The sequence below is a fragment of the Leptonotus elevatus genome, chromosome 14, assembly GCF_054856555.1.
Source record: "Leptonotus elevatus isolate MCC_2025b chromosome 14, RoL_Lele_1.0, whole genome shotgun sequence".
In the NCBI taxonomy this organism is placed as follows: domain Eukaryota; kingdom Metazoa; phylum Chordata; class Actinopteri; order Syngnathiformes; family Syngnathidae; genus Leptonotus; species Leptonotus elevatus.
The window spans coordinates 20746942-20772856 of NC_141252.1; the positions used below are offsets into that span (position 1 = coordinate 20746942).

The 25915-nt window shown below is 38.6% G+C and overlaps 1 protein-coding gene and 1 pseudogene across 2 annotated transcripts in view; one reads left to right on the forward strand and one right to left on the reverse strand.

Annotated features, from left to right (window-relative positions):
• Nucleotides 1–8837: 8837 nt before the first annotated feature.
• Nucleotides 8838–25915, forward strand: part of daam1a (dishevelled associated activator of morphogenesis 1a) — a 99893-nt gene continuing 82815 nt past the window's right edge. For both annotated transcript variants that reach the window (XM_086094208.1, XM_086094209.1), the window contains exons 1-5: nucleotides 8838–9378; nucleotides 19501–19704; nucleotides 19786–19875; nucleotides 20519–20590; nucleotides 25404–25498. In XM_086094208.1, the coding sequence (XP_085950334.1) occupies nucleotides 19525–19704; nucleotides 19786–19875; nucleotides 20519–20590; nucleotides 25404–25498 (437 nt within the window). In that variant the 5' untranslated portion in view covers nucleotides 8838–9378; nucleotides 19501–19524. The remainder of the gene's footprint in view (nucleotides 9379–19500; nucleotides 19705–19785; nucleotides 19876–20518; nucleotides 20591–25403; nucleotides 25499–25915) is intronic.
• LOC147163291 (uncharacterized) lies at nucleotides 21332–22343 on the reverse strand (annotated as a pseudogene).

Sequence of the window (25915 nt, forward strand, 5' to 3'; positions counted from 1 at the left end):
CCCTTTTCTACAGCCTTTGACCTCTCTGTCCATACAGTAACTTGCATTCTCTCTGTTTTTGTTTCAGCGAATCCAGGAGCTTGATACAGCGAATTAACTATATGAATATATTGTCATAGATGAGACTTGGTTTAATCTGGTCAAGAGGAGGCGCAGGGGAATAAATATAATAGGCCAGCGGGCCATTGTTGAGGTCCCCGGCCAGCGTGCTGGGAACATAACCATGTGTGCAGCAATAAATCACCACGGTGTCCTGCACCGCCATGTACAGCTTGGTGCCTATTACACAAACTTGCTGCTGGCCTTCCTTGATGCCCTCCACGAACAACTTGTTCCACTAGATCACATCTGTTATGGGTGTGGCTGGCTTAGGACCCAGGAGCAGAAAACAAATGACAAAAGTATCAACAAAATTGTATTCAACAAAGTAGCAAACAAACAAAGTAGCAAACCAAAGATGTCTGAGCATGGCAGTGGCTGGGCTCTCAACTCATCCAAACTGAAAAACAGAAGAACAAAGGGAAATCAGTTTTAACCAAGGGCGCTGGCAAAATCCAGAAAAAAGCGTCTCAAAAACACTCGAAACTAGGGAAAAACCAGGAATGTTTTCACGCAGCGTGATCAACTTGTACCGTGAATACAACAAGAAGTTCTGACGAGGAGTGGAGGTCAGACCAGAGCTTAAGTACTGAGGGTGATTGAAGATTGGAGGCAGCTGAGTGAGGATCCCAACACAACATGACCACGTCCAGCCATGAAAGGAAAAAACAAGGACAGAGAAAAACACAGGAAACAAAAACACAATGATGCCAAAGTAAAAGGGGGTTGAAAACAGCTCACAACACCATTGATGATTCACAAAGAGATGAGATAAGATTCCAGCGATGTCTAGATAGGGAGAACATCGCCTATGATGTGCACGAGGTCCTCTGGCCTGACAGAAACCAAAGGATACTTGATGATGATTACAGTATTCCTCAGTCATGTACAAAATTAAACATTTTGGCTGCATATTTGTGTGCTGTTTTAAGTTTGTTTTATGAAAAAAGTAGGCTACACTGAGTCATTTTTACAAAAGGAGATATATCTTATTTTCCACAGTCATTATCATTCATATGGTGTGTTCCATTTTACAATAGTGTTTTTAATTTTGCATTACAATGTGCTGTAAATGCCTTGGTAGTGTGCAGCAAAATCTTAGTTGTGTGTGCTCAATGAATGGTATGTGTCATTGGAAAATATGACAGTTTGTGAACACAATGTAGAGATTTGACGACGAGTCTTCTCGCAAAGGAAGTTTCAGGTTTAGCACTTTATGTGTGCAGTATTAAGCCGTTATTGTATTGAGAAACGTGTGTTGACAATTGTGAAAAACCGTAACACATCAAGCAACAAATAGTGAACATTTTATTTCACATGAATACACACTGTCGCATTCACTGCTGGTGAGTAATTCACCAGAACACAGAAAATACAAGGCAATTGTCAGATTTTCTTTAAACAAAAGCAGAGTGGTGAACATGCAAAGTCCAGAATGGAAAAAAAAATCAGAGAGACTTCACATGACTACAGCAGGACATGGGGGGACGACAATGAGCAGACAAAGGCTGAACAAAAAACAAGAACTTAAATACACACTCACTAATGAGACAATGAGACACACTTGGACAAGACACGTGGCTGAGGGAACAGATTGGCTAACACAAAGGAGAGGAGAGACAAGATCACGCTTAACGAGACAAAGGGAGACACAAGGAAAACATAACAAAACAGATCATGACAGAACAAAAGAAAACAAAAACACAGTACCCAAACCTGTAACTGTTAAAATACTTTAGTAAGAATGTTGGCAGAAATCAAAATTCAAGCCAATTGCGGTATCACTTCAAAATATTCAAACTGCTTTTTTGTGTTAAATTTTCTCTCCAAGTGATTAAAATTGGAATAAGACAATTGTATGAACATTCAAAACGTGATCACCGCTATAATGTAGTAAGCCACAAGATGGTGCCCAAGACAGGCACTGGCTTAGAGGTCCCAAGCAACTGCAGTTGAACTGTACCAACCGCCAAGGTTGAAATTTCCATCCTATATGATGACATGTCAGTCTAAAAACATAAACAAAATATCAGCATTCATCATTGGCCAAGCATGCACAAATACAAGGAATTTGTCTCTGTTAGAGTTTGAACCACACAAGTATTACAGTAAGAGGCAGCTCTTATTTATAAAAACAAACAAAAACAAAACAACATTTAGGGCATGACACGTGAATACAGGAGTTATAAACTTTCTTATTGATTTCATTCTTGAATTTCTAGACATGTTGTCGGAGTCGTCAGCGACTGAGGTATAGGCATCTCTAGTTAAGTTTAAAGAAACACACTGGCGCCATGTTTGGCCAAAATTAAGTCAAGGGCCATGTCATGTTTGAGTAAAGTTAATCTATAACTTCTCTGTGAATTTGACCAAAGCTCAAGCCCCCTTATGGTCACATTTGCAAACCCCCACAGGGTACACGTGTAAGTAATATTATAGATATGAAAAGTGAAAAATGTTGCGTCATAGCACAGAGATTTTCCTGTTCCCCATTTCCTCACAAACTAATCCTGCAAAGGATATGTATGATTTAAGATTATGGAATTACCCTTACTCTTTGTCCTAAATGTGATCAGATCAAATGACATTTGGTTGGATTCTGGATTGTTAAACACTTACTTAGTAGGCTACAGGAGTTTCAATGTGGCCATACAACAACAGCCAGTATAACCCGCGGCGGCGACTCTGGACGCCCTTTGAAGGGAGCCCGGCGCCTAGCCTAGCGCAAATCCGGAGGGTTAGCCCATCAATTTGTGTTAAGTAGCATGCTTTAAAACGGCTACAGTAGGTTCTCAAAAATAAAGCTCTTGTGAAAAAATAATATATTGGTTAATAATAGCCCTTTAAGTAATGTGCCAAAAAAAAAAAGGAGTTTAATTGGTTTACTTAGTTTAACCACTGCTCCACTCACCATATAAAAGGTGTTGGGGTAGTTTTGTTAAAAAAAAAAAAAAAAAATCTTCTAAATTAATTAATAAAATGTTGAGGTCTCGGATAAGGACTCGGAATCAGACGATCTCAAAATGAGGTGACTCGGACTCAGGTCCAAAAAATTGTGATCGTGACATCCCTAATCACAACAACAAACCATATACATCTGAAAAACAAAAAACAACAACAAAAGAAACAACAAAAACAGCAGCAGCACCAACAAAAAGTAATATATTATACCTTATAACAAAAATATATACATACATCAAAAACAAAAAATCAATACATGCAAGAAAAGTAAGTTATAGTTATGGCAAACAGATATAATTAAATCCCTCTACAAAGTTTGAGTTTTATTTGCTCTTTTTTTGCATCAATGATTTGTGCCATCGATAATTTCAAATAAATGATCAAGAAAAGTTAACCATCAATCCGTATTATTAAGTGTGTGGGGGGTTTCCATCTTACTGCAATCTTTTTTTTTTCTTGCTGCTGTTAGATCAGCCAAAAGCAATTGCTTTTTACATTGTGATAGATTAATTGAAGATGTATTAGGGCCAGATCCACTCAAGGTTTGCGTAGCTTTTGCGCGGCTCTGACTGATATAAATGGAGCAACCCGGGAGTGTGTAATCCACTAAACACATGCAGATGCGGAAATTCAGTACTAACTCCGCTGCAAAGCAGATTGCGCCCTGGTGCGCCGGTGTTTTTTGCGCATATATAAATTAGGTAATTTGCATACATTTGGTGCATAATTTCCCCACCTCTATGCAAATGAGACTCATTGATAAACAGTGTCTAATTCACTAATGCCAGCGCCAATAGCCACACGAATTTTGAGTGACACAAACTACATTTATTTAAGGCTAGTGTAAACCTGACGCTTCCAAGGCACTCCCATTGAGTTTTCAGTGATGGCAGCAGTGATTGTGGCATGAAGAAGGCATCGTAAACAGACTCATGCCGGTTTCCATCTGTTCTTCTTTTGCTAATATTGAGAGGGTACTCCGCCGCTGTTGGTGGTGACAATTTCAAACAGTTTAAACTTAGCATGGCAAGTAATCCATAAAAATAAAAAAATAGGCCTTTATATTACTTGAGATGAGGTTTAATATCTTTCTGCAAAACATCATACAACAATTTTGGACAGCAATACTTAACACTTTAAATTATGTCCAGGCTACATAGGGATTTTTGTGAATATTTATTTATGCCACATTACTCCATATTGACAGATATCCCATTTTGAGTAAATACTGCTCTCTCACATAACCAACTACTCAAATGGAAGACAGTCTTTAAAGGTACTGTCCGATAGATTTCCGTTACTGTTTGTAAACACAACATTCAAAACTGACGCTGGAGGAAGCCGAGGACAGCAGCCAACCAGGAACGAGCGTGAAACTCGGTCCTCGAGGGCCGCAGTCCTGCAGGTTTTGGATTTTACCCTTCTCCAACAAAGCTGATATATGATCAGCTCATCAGCAAGCTCTGCATAAGCCTGGTAACGATCCTGTTGATTGGAATCAGCTGCGTTACAGCAGGGAAACCTCCAAATCCTGCAGGACGCCGGCCCTCGAGGACCGAGTTTGCTCACCACTGGTCAAAATTGAATGCTACACGAATTTCAGACATACAACTAACCAAATATGGACTGACTTACAAAATACAAAAATACAGTTAGACGATATGTTATCTAAAAAGACAGAGTTTATAATACAACAATTGAGATACAACAACTTTGAATATAATAACAAATCAGGTAAATTTCTTGCAAACCAACTTCAACGCAATCGGGAAAAATCTCTTATAATTAATAATTATATATATATAATTATTAAAGGGACAACTGGTGAATGCACACAATCACCAGAAGAAATTAATAAAAAATTGTATAACTATTATCGCAACCTATACTCAGAAACTAACAAGCCTAACCCTGAGCATATTGAGGCATTCCTCAGTAGCTTAAATATACCTCAGTTAACTACTAAATGTCACACCGCGGTGAGGTTGTCTTGTCATTTCCTGTTTTATTTTGAAAATCCTGACTCCTTTCGTTTCAGGTTACTTGCCCTTCCTCGTGTGGTGTCAGTGTCAACCCTGATTCCTGATTGTGTCCACCTGTTTCCCATTACCCTCATGTGTTAAATGGTCTGCGTCTCCCCTGTCTTGTGCCTAAGTGTTTTCGTCAGAGCCACTCAAGCCAGTCATAGTCCTCAGCCTTGTTGTCCTGTATCTAGTCATAACTTTGGTTTGTATTTTTGTATAGCCACAGTATGGTTTTGTTTAGGAATTATATTGTTTTGTTTGTAGTTTAGACATCCTCCCTTTTTGGAGTACCTTTAGTTAACTTTTAATAGCCTTTGTTTTTTCCCTCTAAACGAGGAGTTTTTTTTTGTTTAATAAATATTTGCCTTGGCCTCAAACCCCTATCTCTGCGTCTGAGTCCTAAAACTGCCACGGCGTGTCACTGAATATAAAGATATGTTAGATGCACCACTTACTATAAACGAGATGTACAGTGCTCTAGATAGTATGCCTAATGGCAGAGCACCTGGCCTGGATGGTTTATCCGGCTATATTTTTTAAGCACTTTTTTTTTAAGCACAGTAATCTCGACAATTATTCATAGCGACCAAACAGGCTTTATTAAAGGTCGTCACTCTACTAATAATATTAGAAGGCTCTTTAACCTTATTAGCATGTCGCAGCGGGATGATAAAAAGGCAGTTATATCATTGGATGCAGAAAAAGCTTTCGACAAAGTTAACTGGTCCTTCCTCTTTGCTGTTTTAAATAAATTTGGCTTTGGGAAGTCATTTATTCACTGGGTGTCAGTATTATATGATTCTTCTAAAGCTACAGTTACTAACTATTTCGTTAGGGGAAGTATTTAACTTCATAACAAAATTCTCACATTTATCAGATTATTCTATTAACTGGACAAAATCAACACTACTACCTATTACAGACAATTCCTGGAACCCTGCAAGCCAGGACCCACACTACTCATTTCCTATAGGTAATTTAAAATATTTAGGCATAAAAATCTCACCTAAATTAACGGATTTATTTCATTTAAACTTTACTCTACTTCTGGATAGCATTTATAGTGACTTGGAGCGCTGCAATAATCTTCCCATTTCTCTAATAGGACGAATAGCCACCATTAAAATGAAAGTTTTACCCAAAATAAAAATAAAATTCTCAATGATTCCATTTAAACCTACGTTTTCAGTTGTTGGACTCGGCCGTTACAAAATTTTACTAGAATAAAAAAAAAGCAAAGATTAGTCTATCTACTCTTCAGAAAAGAAAATCCAAAGGAGGTCTAGAGGCACCAAATTTTATGCACTACTACATAGCTAACCAGCTACAATATATCATTCTATGGGCACAACCCAACAGAGATAATAACTGTTGGCTGAAACTAGAACAGAAGGATTGTAATAACCTCAGACTTTTAGATTTACTCTTTATTACAACATCGATTAAGCGACACAATTGTTTTAAAAACCCAATGATTTCCGCCACCCTGACTGCCTGGTGAATGGTACTAGAAATTACAAAAGCCCAATTGGAGCCCTGCGGGCTTTCTCCCCTATGGCATAACCCCGACTTTCAACTTAACAACCAATCGTTTTATTTAGAAGTGTGGGAGCAGAAAGGAATTACATATCTCCACCATCTTTTCTCAGATAATATGTTTATATAATATACATCCTTGCTCCAAAAATACAAAATAAAAAACGGAAATGTTTTACATTATCTGCAAGTTAAAAGTATGATAAAGAAACAAATTCCAACACTTCGGGGTACGCTCCAACTGCCTGTTTTAGCTAAAGATATTACCAAACTTTCTCCGACAACAACAAAAAACTCTCAAAAATATATAAGTTACTTTCGTATACTGATAAATATATAAATATATTTACCCATCTCGAAATGGGAGACAGACTTGTCTATAACTCCGGAATTTGACTTTTGGATTCAAGTTTGTGAAAACGTATTTAAAATGACAAAACACACAAATTTACAACTTATCCAATATAAAATTATTCATAGAACATACATTACTCAATATATGATGAAGAAAATGGGACTCTCAGACTCTGACATTTGTCTCCAGTGTTTACAAAACACAACAGACACTTATTTTCATGCTTTATGGTTATGCACTCCGGTTATGTATTTCTGGACTAAAGTCTAAGAAAAACTTTCTGCTATCTTGGACTGTAGGATATCTTTATCTCCAAACTTGTGTTTTCTAGGTGACCTAACAACAACTGACTTACCACGTAAACAATTTCATTCTACACTTGTAGCCCTTACTATCGCGAAAAAAACAATTCTTGTTAACTTGAAAAATAAACAAACTCTGAATATCGACCAATGGTCTAACCTCCTTATAAATCACATTTTAATGGAAAAAATATCTGCCTCGAATAAAAACTTTCCTGTCCCTTCTCCCTCTTTGGTGGAGGTTTTCATGCATGCCAGATCCACCACACCAGCATCTATCGAAATTCAAACACAATCTGCTTCTTCCTTCAGTCATTGAATCGGTGGAAGCTGATGTCTGTGGATCTCACTCTGCTTCATCTATCCTTCCTTCCTTTCCTCAGTCTCTCCTTTGGTTCATTGAGGTCTCCCTAATTTGTTGGAATTTAGATGTTTCTGGGGTTGGTGAAAGACTCTGGTTGGTAACCCGGTGGGTAGTGGTTGGTGCTGGATTTCACTTTCCTTTCTTTTCAAGAGAGAGAGCAATGATCATGTCGAATCGGTAAAATTACCGAATGAACAATACTGAGCTCTCTCAAGAAAAAAATAAATAAATAAAAAGACATACAGCTAACTTTTAGCCGCTCACATCAAGTACATGTAAATGATGGCGCCTTGCTTCAAATGTAGAGTGCAGGTTTGTTGACTTGGCGATTTTAATGAGTGTGTTTAAAGTAGCACTAAGGAACTTTTCAACTTAAATCAAATATTTTCATAACTTTTCTGATGAAACATCGACTTAAAACTAGTTGAATGGTACCTTTGCCATGGCCTGAGGGGTTCTGTATCATTTTTACTGGCACTAAGCAACTTTGAGGAGGATGGTAGGAACACTGTCACACAAAAACTACAAATGTGCTTACTGCTTAATGCCATACGTAACTTCCCCCTTTCCCCATTTGTCACAAAGAATTACAAACAATTACTGAGGTAATTAAATTAGGTTACATTGGTTGATTGTAGACAACAGTGTTGAAAGAAGATTGTGATGAAAACAGAGATTCACATCATATTAAAACACCACTCAGGACTGTACAGGCCACGTTGGAGCACTGGACAGCGACAGTATTGATACCTGCTGGTGGACTTATACTGTAACAATGCTTGCTTTGCAACATCAATACTTGATACAATTACTACTTCATGCTAAGTTGCTCACTGGTGAAATGCTGAATAATATTCACTGAATATCATTTTACATGGCACAAATTCAATTGCACATATGTACCTAATGATGATGTATGGTGAATGTCACGACAATTTGCTAATGTCATTGATGCATTTCAATCATGGATTCCAACATAGGTCATGACTATGAGAAGAAAGAATTCCCCAAGGAAATAAATGTTGTTTGAGGTATGCATTATAAGAGCTGTGAGCTAAGCACAGAAGCAGGCAAACAAGCTCCCCTCCCGGAATTTAATCACACACACACATAACCACGCGCACATGCAAAATCTAGTGGGTGAGGTCAGGGTGTGACTGCCTCAACCAGGAATGCAGTAGTGTGTGTTTTTTGCTCTCCACATAATTGTGTGCACTGTCAAGCCACTTGATCTGTTCGTTTCTCTTAATGTTTCAGAAAAAAACACAATGCAGCTAGTTTTGCTCCAAGCCACTTCCATTTGAAGAAGAAAGCAGAGGACCATCGAGAAAGTGGAGACATCGTGTGGACCTGTGGAGAAGATCTTTTTCTTGGACACTTAACTGACATCCAAATATGTATGGATTTTAATTTTAAATCCAGATATTAAATTAAATTGCTTCGGATTTTTCTGTTAACATTTGTTAAAATACGAGGGCTTTAATCATCTGGATTTTTTTCGTTTGAACTGGATTACGGAGCAACTTCAGACTATTAGTCCTTTGCATCTTCTCTGTTGTCCTTTACATTAAACAACACATACAAAGACAGCAAACACTTGCGTTGGGACATTATCAGTGATCAAGATTTCCTGAAATATTGCCACTGACATCATCTGACACCTGATTATTCTTGGAATGCCGAAGCTAATGATGGCATGACACTGCATAACATCGGACCAAGTCTGATTCGACAAAGGTAAGGGGATTCAAGATTAAACTCTTTTGTCGAGTTGTTCTGTGAGTGAGTTGACTTAAACTTGACCTGGCATGCTTGTGGTTAATTGACTTTAGGACCTTGACAAGCACCTGTCTTAGACAACTAACCGGAGTTCAACTGAGCATACAGTAAGACTGCGGTCATGCTTTCAAATTTATGGGATGAAAAAATAAATACATTTGTCTTGACAAAACATTTTAAACAGATATTATTGTTCTGTTTTCATATCAGTCTCATGTAGGCACCCAAGATAAAATTCACTGCCTGCTAAATTGTTTTAATACTTTAAGCACTTGTAAGTACGTCTGCCTCACTTCAAAAGACATACACTAACACTGTAGATGTTTAATTCTGACAGTTTCATTACATATGTTTATGTTCCTCTGCTAGTGTGTGTTTTTTGTATTTCCCCAATGGCACACTGTGAAACTAATCAATCATAAAGTGTCAATCTGCTAATGATGTGGAGCCAATTATTCTGCAATCTACGCTTGCACTGCCACAGCCATTGGAGGTCGTGCAAATAAATCAGAGGTCTCCAACAGGTTCTTTTCGCCCACTGACCACCTGATCAACCCCATTTTCTAAATTTCCCAGGAGTGTATCTGATGCAAAATGTAAGGAGTTTGCAGCTCACTTCAGCAGCAAAACCATAAAGGGCAGCTTTTATTCCATCACGACCTAATAACCAATGGCCATCGTCAGGTACCTTTTGAAGAGAAAATCGACACTGCAGAGCTGGCAAATTACAGATCAGTGTCCAGTCTGCTCTTTTTAAATACAATTTTAAGAGAAGATATTTTTTCATGAAGGCAACATGATTTATAGGATGCCAAAAGTTTGCATAAAACATTTCAATCAGTGTTTCGGACTCATCACAGTGCCGACATAGCACTGATCAAAGTTCAGTTTTAGATCTAACCATTTATAATTTACGCATGTTGCCACTTGCCAGGGTCATCAGGAAACACAGAATATGTTTTCACACATATGCTAATGACAATTAGCTGTAACGTGTTTTTTTTCTCAATTTTCCATTTTATTTTACAGTTTTTATTTAACAATGTACATACTGTAGACCATATGTTGAACATTGCCTAAATAGGGCCTATTCATATGATTTTCAACTAATCCCTAAATGTAACTCAAATAGACTTGAGAGGGGTTACATTTATAATGGATTCCAGTACAGTTACTAGTTACCTCTTAAAATTTTTAATTAGTAACATAATTAAAATACCATAATATTAGTAAATAATGTAACTTGAGTTTTGGATTACTGCAATTCCAAATATGTTTTTAAAAAAAAATGGAAAAAAAATCTATATGATACATATATTTTTATGTATTTGTCGTTTTTTTTCTTCTTTCTGTGTATTGGCTATTTAATATGCATGGTTTTGGAATACTGGAGGGAGCGCCATACCTGAGCACCCGCAATTCAAATCCAAAGCACAAGAACTGGGAGACATGCTAACCACTAGTGCACAATATGCTCCATCGCTAGATAGTACGGTTGGGTTTAAAAAATCGAATAATCAATATCAAATTGAACTTACTTTTTGAGCCGGTTATCGATTCATAAAACAATGAATCGATTATTTTAATATCTCTTTTTCTCATAAATTCATAAGAAAATTGAATTTTAAAGGTTTATTTATTTATTTATTTATTTTTGCTCCGGTTTCCTCCCACATTTCAAAGACATGCATGGTATGTTAATTGAACACTCTAAATTGTCCATAGGTGTGTTTGTGAGTGTGGATGGTTGTTTGTCTCTGTGTGCCCTGCGATTGGCTGGCAACCAGTTGCAGGGTGTACCCCGCCTATTGCCCGAAGCCAGCTGGGATAGGCTCCAGCGCCCCCCGCGACCCTTGTGAGGACAAGCGGTTAAGAAAATGGATGGATGGATTATTTTTTATTTTACTGTTGTCTTGAAATTTACTGTTCACCTTAATTTAAAAGTATTTTCTTACATTTATGACAGACCTGACCTATTGCATTTTAAGATAATTCAGAATCTTTTTAATTCATGTTTATGATCAGTGAATTACAATTATAAAAATATTTTCATCTCACCCTTGCTGATGTCAATATTTTTGTAACATTTAAGTGGTTATAGCACGTGTTACTTTAGTCTACTAGTTTTATCATGATATTTAAGAATAATTGACGTTCCATAATTAATATTGGATTGAATCGAAGTTAATCGAATCTGAAAAATCGAATTGAAAAGAAGTCTTGTGAATCAAAATTTAATCGATTCAAGAAATTAGAATCGATACCCAGGCCCTACTAGATAGATGGATGGATAGATAGATTTAAGTTCATTTGACTGTTCCTGAAGGCAACATTTTATGGAGAATAGATAGATAGATAGATAGGTAGATAGATAGATAGGTAGATAGATAGATAGATAGATAGATAGATAGATAGATAGATAGATAGATGATAGATAGATAGATAGATAGATAGATAGATAGATAGATAGATAGATAGATAGATAGATAGATAGATAGATAGATAGATAGATAGATAGATAGATAGATAGATAGATAGATAGTAAAGAGAAGTTTGCTCCTGATGAACTGACTCTTGAAATTAGAAAGATCTAAAACAATCTTTTTAAATGTTTTGCTCTGACTGTTAAATTTAGGGCAAGAAGTGCTCAGAACAAGCTTCTTCTCTACATAAGAGTAATAAATAAGTCATAAACAAAATTTCTTGAAAAGCCTCATTGAGCAATGGGATAAAAATCCTGTCCTTGAGTGAGTCACTGAATACCTTGCAGCTCCAGGACTGCCATTTTGTTGATGGCATTGACCTTTAAAAAAATAAATAACTTTCCCGGCAAGGATCAATGATGTATTGAATGAAACCCACCATGACCCGGTCAGGACAAATTTCAGTCTTGTCGAAACATGAACATACGCACAGACCAGATCATTATTTAAGTCCTGTGTCAACTACTATTGTACCGTTATATAATATATCCTATGACCAAAGCAAGGGTACAACATGCACACAGTTTAGTTGCAATGCAAGTAACTATGCCATGCATTACATAGAAGGTCCAAACTATTTTTGGGGTATCACATTTCAAAGTAGCTGAGCAAATCATTGCACACTAATAATAGGAAGTTCGCCTCATCCACAATCTAAAATAATCATGTCAATGAACAACATCAATGTGGCTCATTTCAGGTCATTGTGGTTTTGATTATGCAAGGTGGAGGTTATCATGAATGAGCATGGTATGGTTGACAGTGCCCAACAAACTCAAGAGTTAAAATCAAGTTAGTTAAAGTAACTCTTTTCTTAGCGTTGACCTTTTTAACTCTCATCGGGAGTGAAAATAGAAATTATAATAGTTAAAAAGTTAAGGTACTTAAGGACTTATAGTGTAAACAGTTAATAATTGTGTTATTTATTACACCACTCTGTTCTGGTCTGTTGTTAGAGTTTTGGAATGGTGCTGAACTTGTCTTGACCGACCCTCCATTCCAGAAAGCCAGCAATGAATGCTCTAAATGTCGTAAAAATGTTCCTGAAGAAAATATATAAATCTAGTTATAGTACTTTAAATGGTTTTAAATATGTTATTCAATAGAAGGATTCTCAATCATTATCAATCCTTGCACTGTATTTATGGGCAGGGTTAGGGAATCCAGATCCAGAAAGTAAAAACCCTGAAACATTGATTGGCTTTAGCATTATGTGCTTCTACTAGGGTTGGGCAGTATTCAAATTTTGACACCTTTTTACCGCATCCACACTGTTAACCCGAATAAGTTAGCAGAAGTAAAAAAAAATTGAGGTAATCGGTTGCCTCACTTTTTTTGAGTTGTTGCCACACTTTTTTTTAGTTGATCAACTCAAAAGTTAAAGTTTTGCAGAACTTGAATGGTTTGATTACACCCCAACATTTATTTTTTTATACATAGTTACTTAGAAGCTTTCTGTTACAAAAACTCAATTATTCTCAGTTACTAACTTATAAATGTTATAAAACTACTGGATAAAGCTAACAGAAGTCCAAACCATAAGTACACTGTGTGTCCTCACGGGAATCCCGGGAATGCTGGAGCATATCCCAGCTGTCTTCGGGAAGTAGGCGGGGTACACCCTGAACTGGTTGCCAGTCAATCACAGGGCACCCACAGACAATCTAGAGACAATTCAGTGTTCAATTAACATAACATACCATGCATATTTTTCGGAATGTGAGAGGAAACTGTAGTACTCTGAGAAAACCCACACAGGAACGTAGAGAACATGCAACCTCCAGCCAGGAAGGCCAGAGGGCCGGATTCGATCTCACAACATCTGGACTAGGAGGCAGACATGTTAATGTTTGGCCACCATGCTGCCTGCTATGAGTATATGTTTATAATCTAACAGAGAACAAATTATCATTTCCAATGTCAATGTAGGGCTAAAATAAAATTACAAATTAATAAGTAAAATAAATTATGAAACATCAGCTAATTCATGTTTTTAAGTTACCCAAAAACTAGTATAGTTCAATTTAATCAAAACCTTTTAGTCCAAATTACTCATTAAAGCAAAGTTACACCAACTTAAAAAAGTTAAATTAGTAGTAGTTTTCATAAAACTTTGAGTATTGTGTAATAATTTATTTTGATTATTTTGAACGTTTGGGTTTACAGTGCACATTTCACCTGTCACCACTTGTTTTTAGTGAAAATGTACTAGAAACAAGTGAAATTATCTGCCAGTGCACTAAGGTAATTTGACTAACTTAGATTTCTTGAAATACGAAAAATATGTAGATCTATATTCATCTTAAAATAAGCTTTATACACTTATTCTTAGCAACAAATCAAGGAAATTAAATCTTAAAATAAGCCAGAAACACTCATCTTAAAGAGTAAATGGCTTTTATTCTTGCTTAGAAGAAGCTGAAAATACCTATTCTAAGCGTCAATTCAAGGCAAACATTCTTAAAACATTGAAAAAATATATATGATTACAATTTCAATTATTACCACAAAATCAGCATAATCGTAAAAGAAAATATTATTAATACTCATTTTGTGTTGCTTAAATTGATACATTTGCTGCTTTTTAAATTTTTAAATTACTAATTTAATAAATTTTGTTTCATCCAAAAGGAACTTGCATAATTATAGTTTTTCAAATAAATCCATTTGTCTTAATAATTACATCTAAATGTTAAATACGATTAAAAAAATTCTTGTTTTGTACCAAAAAATAAATGATCGTGATTAATATTTTCTTCATAATCAAGCAGCCCTAGCTGGTACAATATTTACCGTAAAGAGAAAAAATGAGATTAGTAAATATAACGAAACCACGAACATATGATTTTTACAATAATTGTTTTTCTTACAATAAAGTGCTATATTTCACTTTTGTTTGATTGTTTTCACATCTTAAAATGTGGGAAATGTTTGTTTTAAGCCTCGCAGTACTTTAAACTGGCTGTTAACACTCAAGGCTAAGATCTTAGAAATTCTGCTCATGCATAGTATATATTTCTCAAAACAAGATTAATAAGACTTTATGGCTTGATATAATAGTAGATAGCTGATTTTTGCAGTGATCATGTGGAAGTTGTGCCTGATAGTCCGTACATGTTGTTACAACTCCTTTGCATTGGTGATGGTGACGCAGAAAATGAGAGTAAAGAAACTTTTAACAACGACTCAGCTTCTCTACTCAGCATTGCTGAAGACATTGTTTCCTGGCATCTGCTGGACAGACACCAAAACCAAAACACATTTGTACTGTGCACCAAGCAACACGCTCAAGTATTTCGTTCAATTACTTCATATTTTAGGACTGATAACTTGAGACCATTTAATAAAATATCAACTGAGGCCCTCAAGAAATGGTTTGAGAAAAATGAAGTACTGTATATATTGCATTGAACTCTGTTAATGCAAGCCTCCCTGGCTAGCTATATCATGTATGCCAATGACAACATGGACATAAATGAAAAGACCCTTGATGGAGGTTGGGAGACACTTCATGCCTCCCAGACTGCTGATTTTAGATGAGGTTCACCTCCAGAAGAAATCATGAGAAATAATGGAGTATATTGCCATTTGCGTGAGAACATGCATAAATTTAGGTATGGCTCTGACCATGAATACGCACCAAACCATGTGGTAGAACAGTGACACTACAGACGGAATATGCTATAATGAACACCAACAAGCCAAAATTGAAGAAGATTCTGTAATTTTGTGATTATTAAACAATGTTTTGTTCAAATCATCCTTAAGTTGCTTCAAATGTATTATATTTTGTCATTAAAACAAAACTCACACCAAGATGTTTTCAGGTTTCACATACAGGTCCTTTTATCTAGTGATGGCGAAATTAAGCCTCTTGAGGCTTCGAACCATTTCAACGAATTGGTTTACAAAAGGGTTCATTTCTTGAAGCTTCATGTGCACACAAAACCACCTGCTGGCCAGGTGTATAATGACAGGCAGCTGTAACTTAACCATACAATGTGTGATGCATAGATGATTTTCACATCTGTTATGATTGAAGTATTACCATAAATGTTGTCGACATACGCATAATGATTTAGTCTGTGTGTGTACTTTCCCCCCCACCTTTTCACATGGTCACAAAGTGAATTGCAATACAGTATTTTTGTTCCACTTCCCAGTGAGGTGTTGTCATTGTCCTAAATTTCCTTGGAAAACAAACACACTGTTAAATAAAACAAATGGTGACAATTATTATTATTATTTTCCAAATAAATCTATGCGACTAAAAGGTTTTTGCCAACCGATTGATGCTCGAAGTTCGAACCCACATTTATACTGTGCACCAGGATGAAAGTTGCGTGCTCTGCCGGTTTTCTCAGTTAGCTGTGCCAACCTCGCCACAAATACCGCACCATCTTGCAGGGATTCCCAGTCGTGTGACCACCAAATGTTCGCTTTCTCTACTCTCCAACTATCTCCCTAAATTACACAGCTAACGCCACCATTATACAACTACAATATCTTTGTTCAAACGATGAGCTGACCGTGACACGTCCAAAAAAAATTACTTTTTCAGAAAAAACAGCATGTTTGTTTAACCATTAACATTATTGATTAATCATCAAAGAAAGCAAGCCATTTTCAACATTTAAGATTGTTTAATCATTTGTAATGACAAGTGACAATCACACGTGTGGAGTCTGGACTGACCAAAAGTATAGATTTTTTGGGGAAAAAAATTACTAATTGTTAAATTGTGACTTATGAGGTTTTCGGCCAATGCCAGTGATATATTAACTGGATGAATGGATTGTTCTGTAAAAAGCACAGTTTTAACCCTATACATTTAATTTATGTTGTTGGTCTTATCTTAGTACTACTACTACTACTACTACTAATAATAATAATAAAATTGTATTTATAATGCACTTTACATTTCCAAAGAAATATCAAAGTGCTACAAGTGTCAGGTAAAATACAATAAAATAAATAAATAAATAAAAATTAAAATATATAGAAATAAATAAATAATTAAATAGATAAATCTTGCAATTTTACAGTCATATGGTTCGCACCAGCTCTCCAAAGAGTTATTAATATTTATGAAATCTCTGTACAGGAAAGCAAGTGGAGTAATGAGACGACATATACACACATTTTTCCTGACTGAAGAGACAGGCTGGTATTGACACACCCAAGGCAGGAATAAGTTACATGCAACTGTGTCTTGCTTAGAAGGGTGCTTGCTATAATGTGACCATTTTAAAACAATAAGTAACATTTGTAAACATTTAAACCTTACATAATTTACAATGGAAGAAATGTTCATCACCTCAGCCACAGCAGAATTTATGTTTAGGAAACTTGATTGATTGACAATGCTATTTTTCCTTGCATTAACACAACTTCAAGAATGGAAAGAAGACTGTAATTAATTGCTTAGTCAGAGTTTATGGTGACCCTGTTGTTATACCACAGCAGATATGCAAATCACAGGAAAAAAGTACATAATAATATGGTACATAATTTGTTACCCTACAACTTTTGAAAACAGATATGCACAAATTGTGAACTCTATTGCATGTACCGGTATACTGCAAAAACTATATCATTAAGGAGTTGTATAACTCATAGACATGCTTCATCAAACTCACTAAGAGTGTTGCCTACGGAGCCCCTCAGGTGACATGGTAGGGGGAAGAAAATAATTTGCGTTCCCTCACAAAATGCGAGATAACGCAAGCATAACTTTTTTGCAAGTGGACGCCTTATTTATGTATTTATTTTTACGCGTTTATGTACTTCCAGGTCAGTTTGGATACTGTAGCCTCGAATGCACGGGAGGCGGTGGCACCATAGCGTAAATATCTCCGGCAGTACCTTTTCGAAATAAAATTCCATTAAGCTTTCCCACTGCCGTAGACGCTCCATCCATGTCGCTTTTGGTTACACCGAAGTTGACCTGGAAGTACAAGAGGGGATGCCTCACAGAGGTGAAAATGGCCTTTTCCCAACTTTTTAATTGACACAATGGAATTTAAAATCAACATAGTTTTCCCTTAAAATTTTACATTTTCAACTTTTGACCTGTTCTCTATATTCTATTATGAATAAAATATTAAAATTTGGCACTTCCACATAATTGCATTCAGTTTTTTATTCACAATTTGTATAGTGTCCCAACTTTTTGGGAATTGGGTTTTATACTTACGTGGATTACAATTTGAACAAATACAATGTGAAGAAGGGAGATGTTCTGTGCATATGAATTTAAGAGCCATGGTTAAAGAATGAGAGTGACCAATCTGATTTTATTGTTGATGGATATTTTAATGATATGACTTCTTTGCAATTTTTTAAAAACAGCAATTTACCCCATTGCCTATGCAAGTGTTATGTCCCACCTAGGGGTGTGCAGGACGCAACACAAAGCTAGGGTCCCAACTCCCTCACATCCCAAGCAGCCACTCAGAATCTTCAAGTAAAACAAATAGAAATTTATTTACATGGGCTGTTCAAGCTTCCATTAGCATACAAACAAAAAAAGACTTCAGGGTAAACCAAGGCCAACATAAGAAATATAAAATCTCTATCTAGAAAGTAAAAACTAACCTGAACAACTAAGGAAACCAAAAACAGAGTATTACCTTCCTAAATGAGAAAATAGAGGAAAACTTAGTAAACAGAAATGGCAGTTCACCCCTATTCAAATAACAAAATACTGCAAACAAATCACAGGTGTGGCCAGTTGAGAGAAGAGTGAGAAGGGTTGGGTTGCTTCCTGGTGTCGCAGGTCTGAAAGGAGATGAGCCTCTATTTCCACCAATCGGGGAGCAGAACTTTCAGCCACCTTGCTGTCACCTCGTTCTCAAAATGGATGCACCTGTACAGACTTGCAGCAAGATATTACCCCAGCCATAATACAAGTTTGTCACAAAGACTTGTAATAGCTTTTGGGTGCTTGCTGTACATTAGAGATCATGTTGAATGATTAAGAACTCTGCAAGAGCAGACACGCATGTCATGTGCGATGTGTGATGGGGAGTGAGATTGACTGTAAAATCACAGCAATGTTGTGTTGACTTTTTTTCTTTCTTTTTTTAAGATCAGGGTGAAGGCCCACATCTCGTAGGCACCGCACGCCACTGTTGACAAGATGACATGTAATTGGTTCTGCCCAAAACAGAGATATCAGAACATATCACTCCAATCCTAAATGATTTACACTGGCTCCCAGTCAGCTGTAGAATGGATTTCAAAATTCTGCTAATGGTTTAATTTTCGTCAATTTTTCGAGGTTTCCCGTCAATTGTTAACAAAATGGCCGGCCGTCATTGACCTTATTATTTGTATTACTTTGTATATGTATCTTACACAGATATATTGTACATAGTTTGAAAACATTTTGTAGTTGTAATTGCACTAAATAGTTGTATTGCACTGATTATATTTATTTGTATTAATTGTAGTTGTCTGGGGGGTTGGGCTACAATCTACACTTTCGCCTAGGGTACCAAATCACTTAGGGCCGGCCCTGAGTCCAAGTGTAGTCAATGAAGTGTTTTGTGAATGCAAATAATATTGTAAGACAATTTGGCTATTTTGTTTTTAGGCAACAGTCCTGATAACAGTGAAGATGGCATCACAGGGAGCACAGCATCAGGGGCACCTCTTGGCCACCTTGTTTTCTTGCTGTTTCAAGAATGATCAACCAGAAATCACACACTTCCATGATAATATCAGTAGTGCAGCATTGGAGCCCACCTTACCAATGCCCCCTCATGAAGAGCTGGACTCGATGTTCACTGAGCTAGTGGTGAGTACAGAACTGGATGTGTGACCTTCAAATTGATGAAGCTCCTTTATTATGATCTTCTGGCTTCCACCTGTCTTCAAGGATGAACTGGACCTCACAGAGGAGCACAGGGCTGGCATGTTTGCATTGCCAGCAGAGAAAAAATGGAAACTTTACTGGAGTAAGAAGATGGTAAGAAGCTAAGGTCTCAAATTCAAGTCCTTAGCCCTGATGCTGAGCTATAGCATTACTTCACTTCAGTCAACTGGTCTTGTGTCATGTTAATTTTAATGCTGATGATTTGAAAGAAAATTACACTAACAATTGTAGGGAGAGCTTGATGAAAAAGTATTTAAGGAAATTACTATGGTCTATCAGTGAATTACTACACTCTCCAATCTCACATATAACAATACACCGTTTGCCCATGATGAGAACAAACCATCAATTTGTGCAATGATTAAATAATTAGTTTAGGAAATTGTCATGGTAATCATTTGTGCACATACTCTTGCATTTTTGACAACACAAGTGGCAAAAGTGGTGTAAAAGATTGGCTAGACCAGGGGTGCTCAAGTTCGGTCCTCGAGAGCCCCTATCCAGCCTGTTTTCCATGTTTCCCTCCTGCAGCACAGCTGAATCTAATGCTCAGCTAATCGGCAAGCTTTGCAGAAGCCTGATAACGATCCTGATCGTGAATCAGGTGTGGGTGGCAGGTGTGGAGAGAAACACGGAAAACGGGCTGGATAGGGGCTCTCGAGGACCGAACTTGAGCACCCCTGGGCTAGACAAACAAACAAACAAGATTGATGATCTCTTGATGTTTGTATTCCAGGAAGCAGATGAGAATAAAGGAGCAACCAGTTGGCCAGAGTACTATATTGACCAGCTACGTTCAATGGCCACAGTAAGTACACCTCAGCAGCCCTCTTGTGGCAAAATGTGGTGTTCCTCAGTGATCTGTCTTGGAGCCACTATTATTTCTTACATACATTAATGATTTGTCAAATACATCCAACCAGTTATCAAAAATGTGTTTTATTCGCATCAAAACCCTATAACTCTCATCAATGTTGCAAACAAAAAAACTTCCACTCAATATTAAAACCTTTTAAGCGCTAGCGCCCGGCAATTGGCAATTTTTACATGGCCCAAACACAGCTCAAACGCCAACTAATTTAATTATCAAATATAGAAATCGGTATTGCACCACAAGGTAAAATAACTCGGCTCTCCCGCTGTGCTAGCTAGCCGTACGTCATGCAAAACACACGTGTTTTGTTTTTTTCACATTTGTGCTGTGTGCCATCTTCATTTACTTTTACCCGTAACATATATATTTACACATCTGAACAAATCTCACAAGTGTTGCATTTATTATGACACAATAACTATTCAAATAGACCTTGTGGTTGCAAAGATTTCCTCTTTTTATTTTGGGTATATAAAGCTTGACAAACAACTTAGGGCTTAAGGTTTAATACCTGAAAAATAGCTTTGGGTTTAAAAAGCTATGAAGACACATTTTATTTTATTTGGTCAAGATTATAAAAAATAATCTTGCAAATACTCCTGTACTTATTGATAATAGAAGACCTCTATAATGAATGTAAATTTTGTATCGGGGTTTCCCTTGCCCGGACGCGGGTCACTGGGGCCCCCCTCTGGGGCTCGAAGGCGAGCGTCTGGTGGCCGGGCCTATACCAATAGGGCCCGGCCGGGCACAGCCCGAAAAGGCAACTTCCCATGGGTTCACCACTTGTGGGAGGGGCAAAAGGGGTCGGGTGCACAGTGAGTTGGGTGGCAGCCAAAGGATTTGCGGCCGCATGTGTTGGACACTCGGGTTAGGAGAGGGGCGGAGCTGTCAACTGATCACCACCTGGTGGTGTGTTGGCTCCGATGGCGGGGTAAGATGCTGGTCCGACCGGGCAGACCCAAACGTATTATGAGGGTCTGCTGGGAACGTCTGGCAGAATCCCCTGTCAAAAAGAGTTTCAACACCCACCTGCGGCAGAACTTCTCCCTTATCCCGCTTGAGTCAGAGACGACCATGTTCTGCGCTTCCATTGTTGAGGCGGCCGATCAGAGCTGTAGCCATAAGGTAGTCGTGGTGGCAATCCTCGGTGGACACCAGCGGTAAGGGATGCCGTCAAGCTGAAGAAGGAGTCCTATTGGGCCTTTTTGGCCTGTGGGACTCCGGAGGCTGCTGACAGGTACCGGCTGGCCAAGCAGAATGCAGCTTCGGCAGTCGCTGAGGCAAAAACTCGGACATGGGAGGAGTTCGATGAGGCCATGGAAAACGACTTCCGGACGGCTTCGAAGAAATTCTGGTCCACCATTCGGCATCTCAGGAGAGGAAAGCAGTGCGCCATTAACACTGTGTATAGTGGAGATGGGGTGCTGCTGACTTCGACTCGGGACGTCGTGAATCGGTGGGGAGAATACTTCGAAGACCTCCTCAATTCCTCCGACACGTCTTCCTTTGAGGAAACAGGGTCTGGGGACTCTGAGGTGGACTCCCCTATTTCTGGGGTCGAAGTCACTGAGGTGGTTGGAAAGCTCCTCGGTGGCAGGGCCCCGGGGGTGGCTGAGATCCGCCCGGAGTTCCTAAGGGCTCTGGATATTGTGGGGCTTTCATGGTTGACACGCCTCTACAACATCGTGTGGACATCGGGGACAGTGCCTCTGGATTGGCAGACCGGGGTGGTGGTCCCCCTTTTTAAGAAGGGTTAGGGTTAGGAGGGGGACCGGAGGGTGTGTTCCAATTATAGAGGGATCACACTCCTCAGCCTCCCTGGTAAGGTCTATTCAGGGGTGCTGGAGAAGTGAGAAGTGGAGAATGTCGGGAAGTAGAATCTTGGATTCAGGAGGAGCAGTGTGGTTTTCGTCCCGGCCGTGGAACAGTGGACCAGCACAGTACACCATCGGCAGGGTCCTTGAGGGTGCATGGGAGTTCGCCCAACCAGTCCACATGTGCTTTGTGGACTTGGAAAAGGCATTTGACCGTGTCCCTCGGGAAGTCCTGTGGGGGGTGCTTCGGGAGTACTGAGTACCGATCCCCCTGATACGGGCTGTTTGGTCCCTGTACGACCGGTGTCAGAGTTCGCATTGACGGCAGTAAGTCAAATTCGTTTTCAGTGAGGGTTGGACTCCGCCAAGGTTGCCCTTTGTAGCAGATTCTGTTCATAACTTTTATGGACAGAATTTCTAGAAGCAGCCGAGGCATTGAGGGGGTCCGGTTTGGTGGCCTCAACATTGCATCTCTCTGCTTTTTGCAGATAATGTGGTGCTGTTGGCTTCTTCAAGCCGTGATCTCCAACTCTCACTGGAGCAGTTCACAGCCGAATGTGAAGCAGTTGGAATGAAAATCAGCACCTCCAAATCCGAGACCAAGGTCTTCAGTCGGAAAAGCGTGGAGTGCCCACTCTGGGTCGGGGATGAGATCCTGCCCCAAGTGGAGGAGTTCAAGTATCTTGGGGTCTTGTTCACGAGTGAGGGTAGGTTGGAACGGAAGATCGACAGGCGGATCGGTGCAGTGTCTGCAGTGATGCGGACTCTGTATCGGTTTGTTGTGGTAAAGAAGGAGCTAAGCCAAAAGGCAAAGCTCTCGATTTACCGGTTGATCTACGTTCCTACCCTCACCTATGGTCAAAAGCTGTGGGTCGTGACCAAAAGAACAAGATCCCGGATACAAGCGGCCGAAATGAGTTTCCTCCGCAGGGTATCCGGGCTCTCCCTTAGAGATAGGGTGAGAAGCTCGGTCATCCGGGAGGGATTCAGTGTCGAGCCGCTACTCCTCCGCGTTGAGAGGAACCAGTTGAGGTGGCTCGGGCATCCTCCTGGACGCCTCCCCTGAGAGGCCCCGGGGATGACCCAGGACACGCTGGAGAGGCTGGCCTGGGAATGCCGTGGGATCCTGTCGGAGGAGCTGGCTCAAGTGGCTGGGGAGATGGAAGTCTGGGCTTCCCTGCTAAAGCTGCTGCCCCCGCGACCTGACCTGATAAGCGGTAGATGATGGATGGATTATTGATAATATGCCAATAACAAAAGTCAAATCAACTCACTTTCTTGGTGTACTTATCGATGAAAACATGACTTGAAAATATCAAATTTCACTTATTACATAAAAAAATTCCCAAAATATTGGAATATTGGGAAATGGACTAAATGCCATGGAGAAGGCGGGACTTCCAACTTCCGGGTTTTCACCTATCAACTTTGTTTTCGTTTTCGATTTGCGACGTGTGGGCAGAGTCCCAGTACTTGCGCTTCTGCCTTTGTGGCCCTCGGTTGCGCGTTCCTGTCGACGGGGGCAGTGTCTGTCTCAGTGTCTGAAGCATTTCAGATAGCTGAGACGCCCTCCTGCTGATGAGCGGGAGCGTGCGGTTTGGGGGCGCAGGGGTGGGGGTGCGAGTGTTGGAACGCGGCCAGCAGTGGCCAGAAACGGCGCTGATGTGTAAAACCCGGAAGTCGGAAGTCCGTGGTGTCTACCCCATTCTCCGCCTGCTAAAGCGTGCAGTAAGAATTTTTACTTGCTCTGCACGCAGGAGCCATTTTTTACCACTATTCCACAAACTTGGCATACTTAATGACAAATCAACAAACTCCAGGTTGCTCAATTTATGTATGGTTCATTGAACAGAACATTCCCTTCCTTTTTTAATCAATTTGTTATTACAAATAATCAAATTCACAGCTACCCCACACAAACAGCTCTTAAGCTTCACCCACCCCAATCACGGACCACTTCATACAAATTTAGAATAACATACAGAGGCGCCTTGATATGGAATTATCTTCCTTCTCACCTGGTAAAACTTTCCTCAAGAGCATTTAAGAAGTCTCTTAAAAACATTGCTGAACATTGTACTTTCTGAATAATTGTTTTTGCATTTGTTTCCTATCTTATGTTTGTTTGCTCTGACTGCTCCTAAAAACTGACCAAAGGGAGCCCTACTAGTCAAGCCCCTTGAGGGTTTTTTGGGGTTTCCCTGGCATGACTCTGTTGTTTTTTTGTTTTGTTTTTTGTGTTCTTTAACCCAAATGTGTTACAAGTACATTTGTATTTGTTGTGTTTGTAAGTAAATAAATAAAATTATATATATATATATATATATATATATATATATATATATATATATATATATATATATATATATATATATATCAGTGGCAATTGCTGTAAGACTGCAAGGGAAGCTCAGCTTCCCCTAAATGCCCCTCCCCCTGAAAAAAAGAAAGTGAGGTCATAAGCACTGCTGTGTGTACAGTTTATCTGCCAAAATACCGTCATCTTTTGACACAACTTCCCTCTAATTCATCCCTGCAGTTTAATGGGGCATTTATTTATTTATTTACACTGCTTCGTAGAGTTATTCCACTGTGCAAAACTGGACAGTCATTGGATAAATGCTGGGCCTATATCGTGTTGTGCTCCTATGCATTATGTTGAGACAAAACAAACAAACAAAATAGTTTGAACCATCAAAACATTTTACTTTTCTTTATGTGACCAAATGCGTTTGAGACATAACATCCATAAACTTACTTGTCACAGACTACACCAAATGGCAAATAATCGTTTAGTTCACACAATTATTCAATAAAATTTCCTACTGCGGTAATATAACTTCATGTAAACAAGAAATTATTGATATTATTGATATTTATATTATAGAAGGGCTTCTAAAATAGTTTTCATTTTTGTTTTGTCATATCAGAGAAAGACCCTGCTTGTTTTGGAGGAAGAAGATAATCAGGGAAGACAAATTGTCGTAGAAGGGCTTAAGACAGCGCTGAGGACACAACCTATGAGGTACATCATGTTATTTGTGACAGTCCATACTGTAATATTTAATGTATGTATTTTTTGAAGTAGTTTTTTGTGACAGAATTACACCCCCCCCCCCCACACACACAAAAGTTTGTTTTATTATCTTTGTGGGGCCATCTCATTGACATAATGCATTTCCTAGCCCCTATTTGGACAGTGAAGCAAATTTTATTTTAGCTGTTGACAAAAACATACTCAGGATAAAATCATATAATCAATAATTCAAATGCAGACTCTCAGCTGTAATTTGGGAGTATTCATATCCAAATTGGAGCAAGAGTTAAGGAATTACATCTCTTTAATGTGTAGCTTTCTCTTTTTTAAGGGACCAAAAGTATTTGGACAATTAACTTAGAAGGCTGCAAAAAAAAAGGCTGCATGGGTTCTTCCCTCATTAAC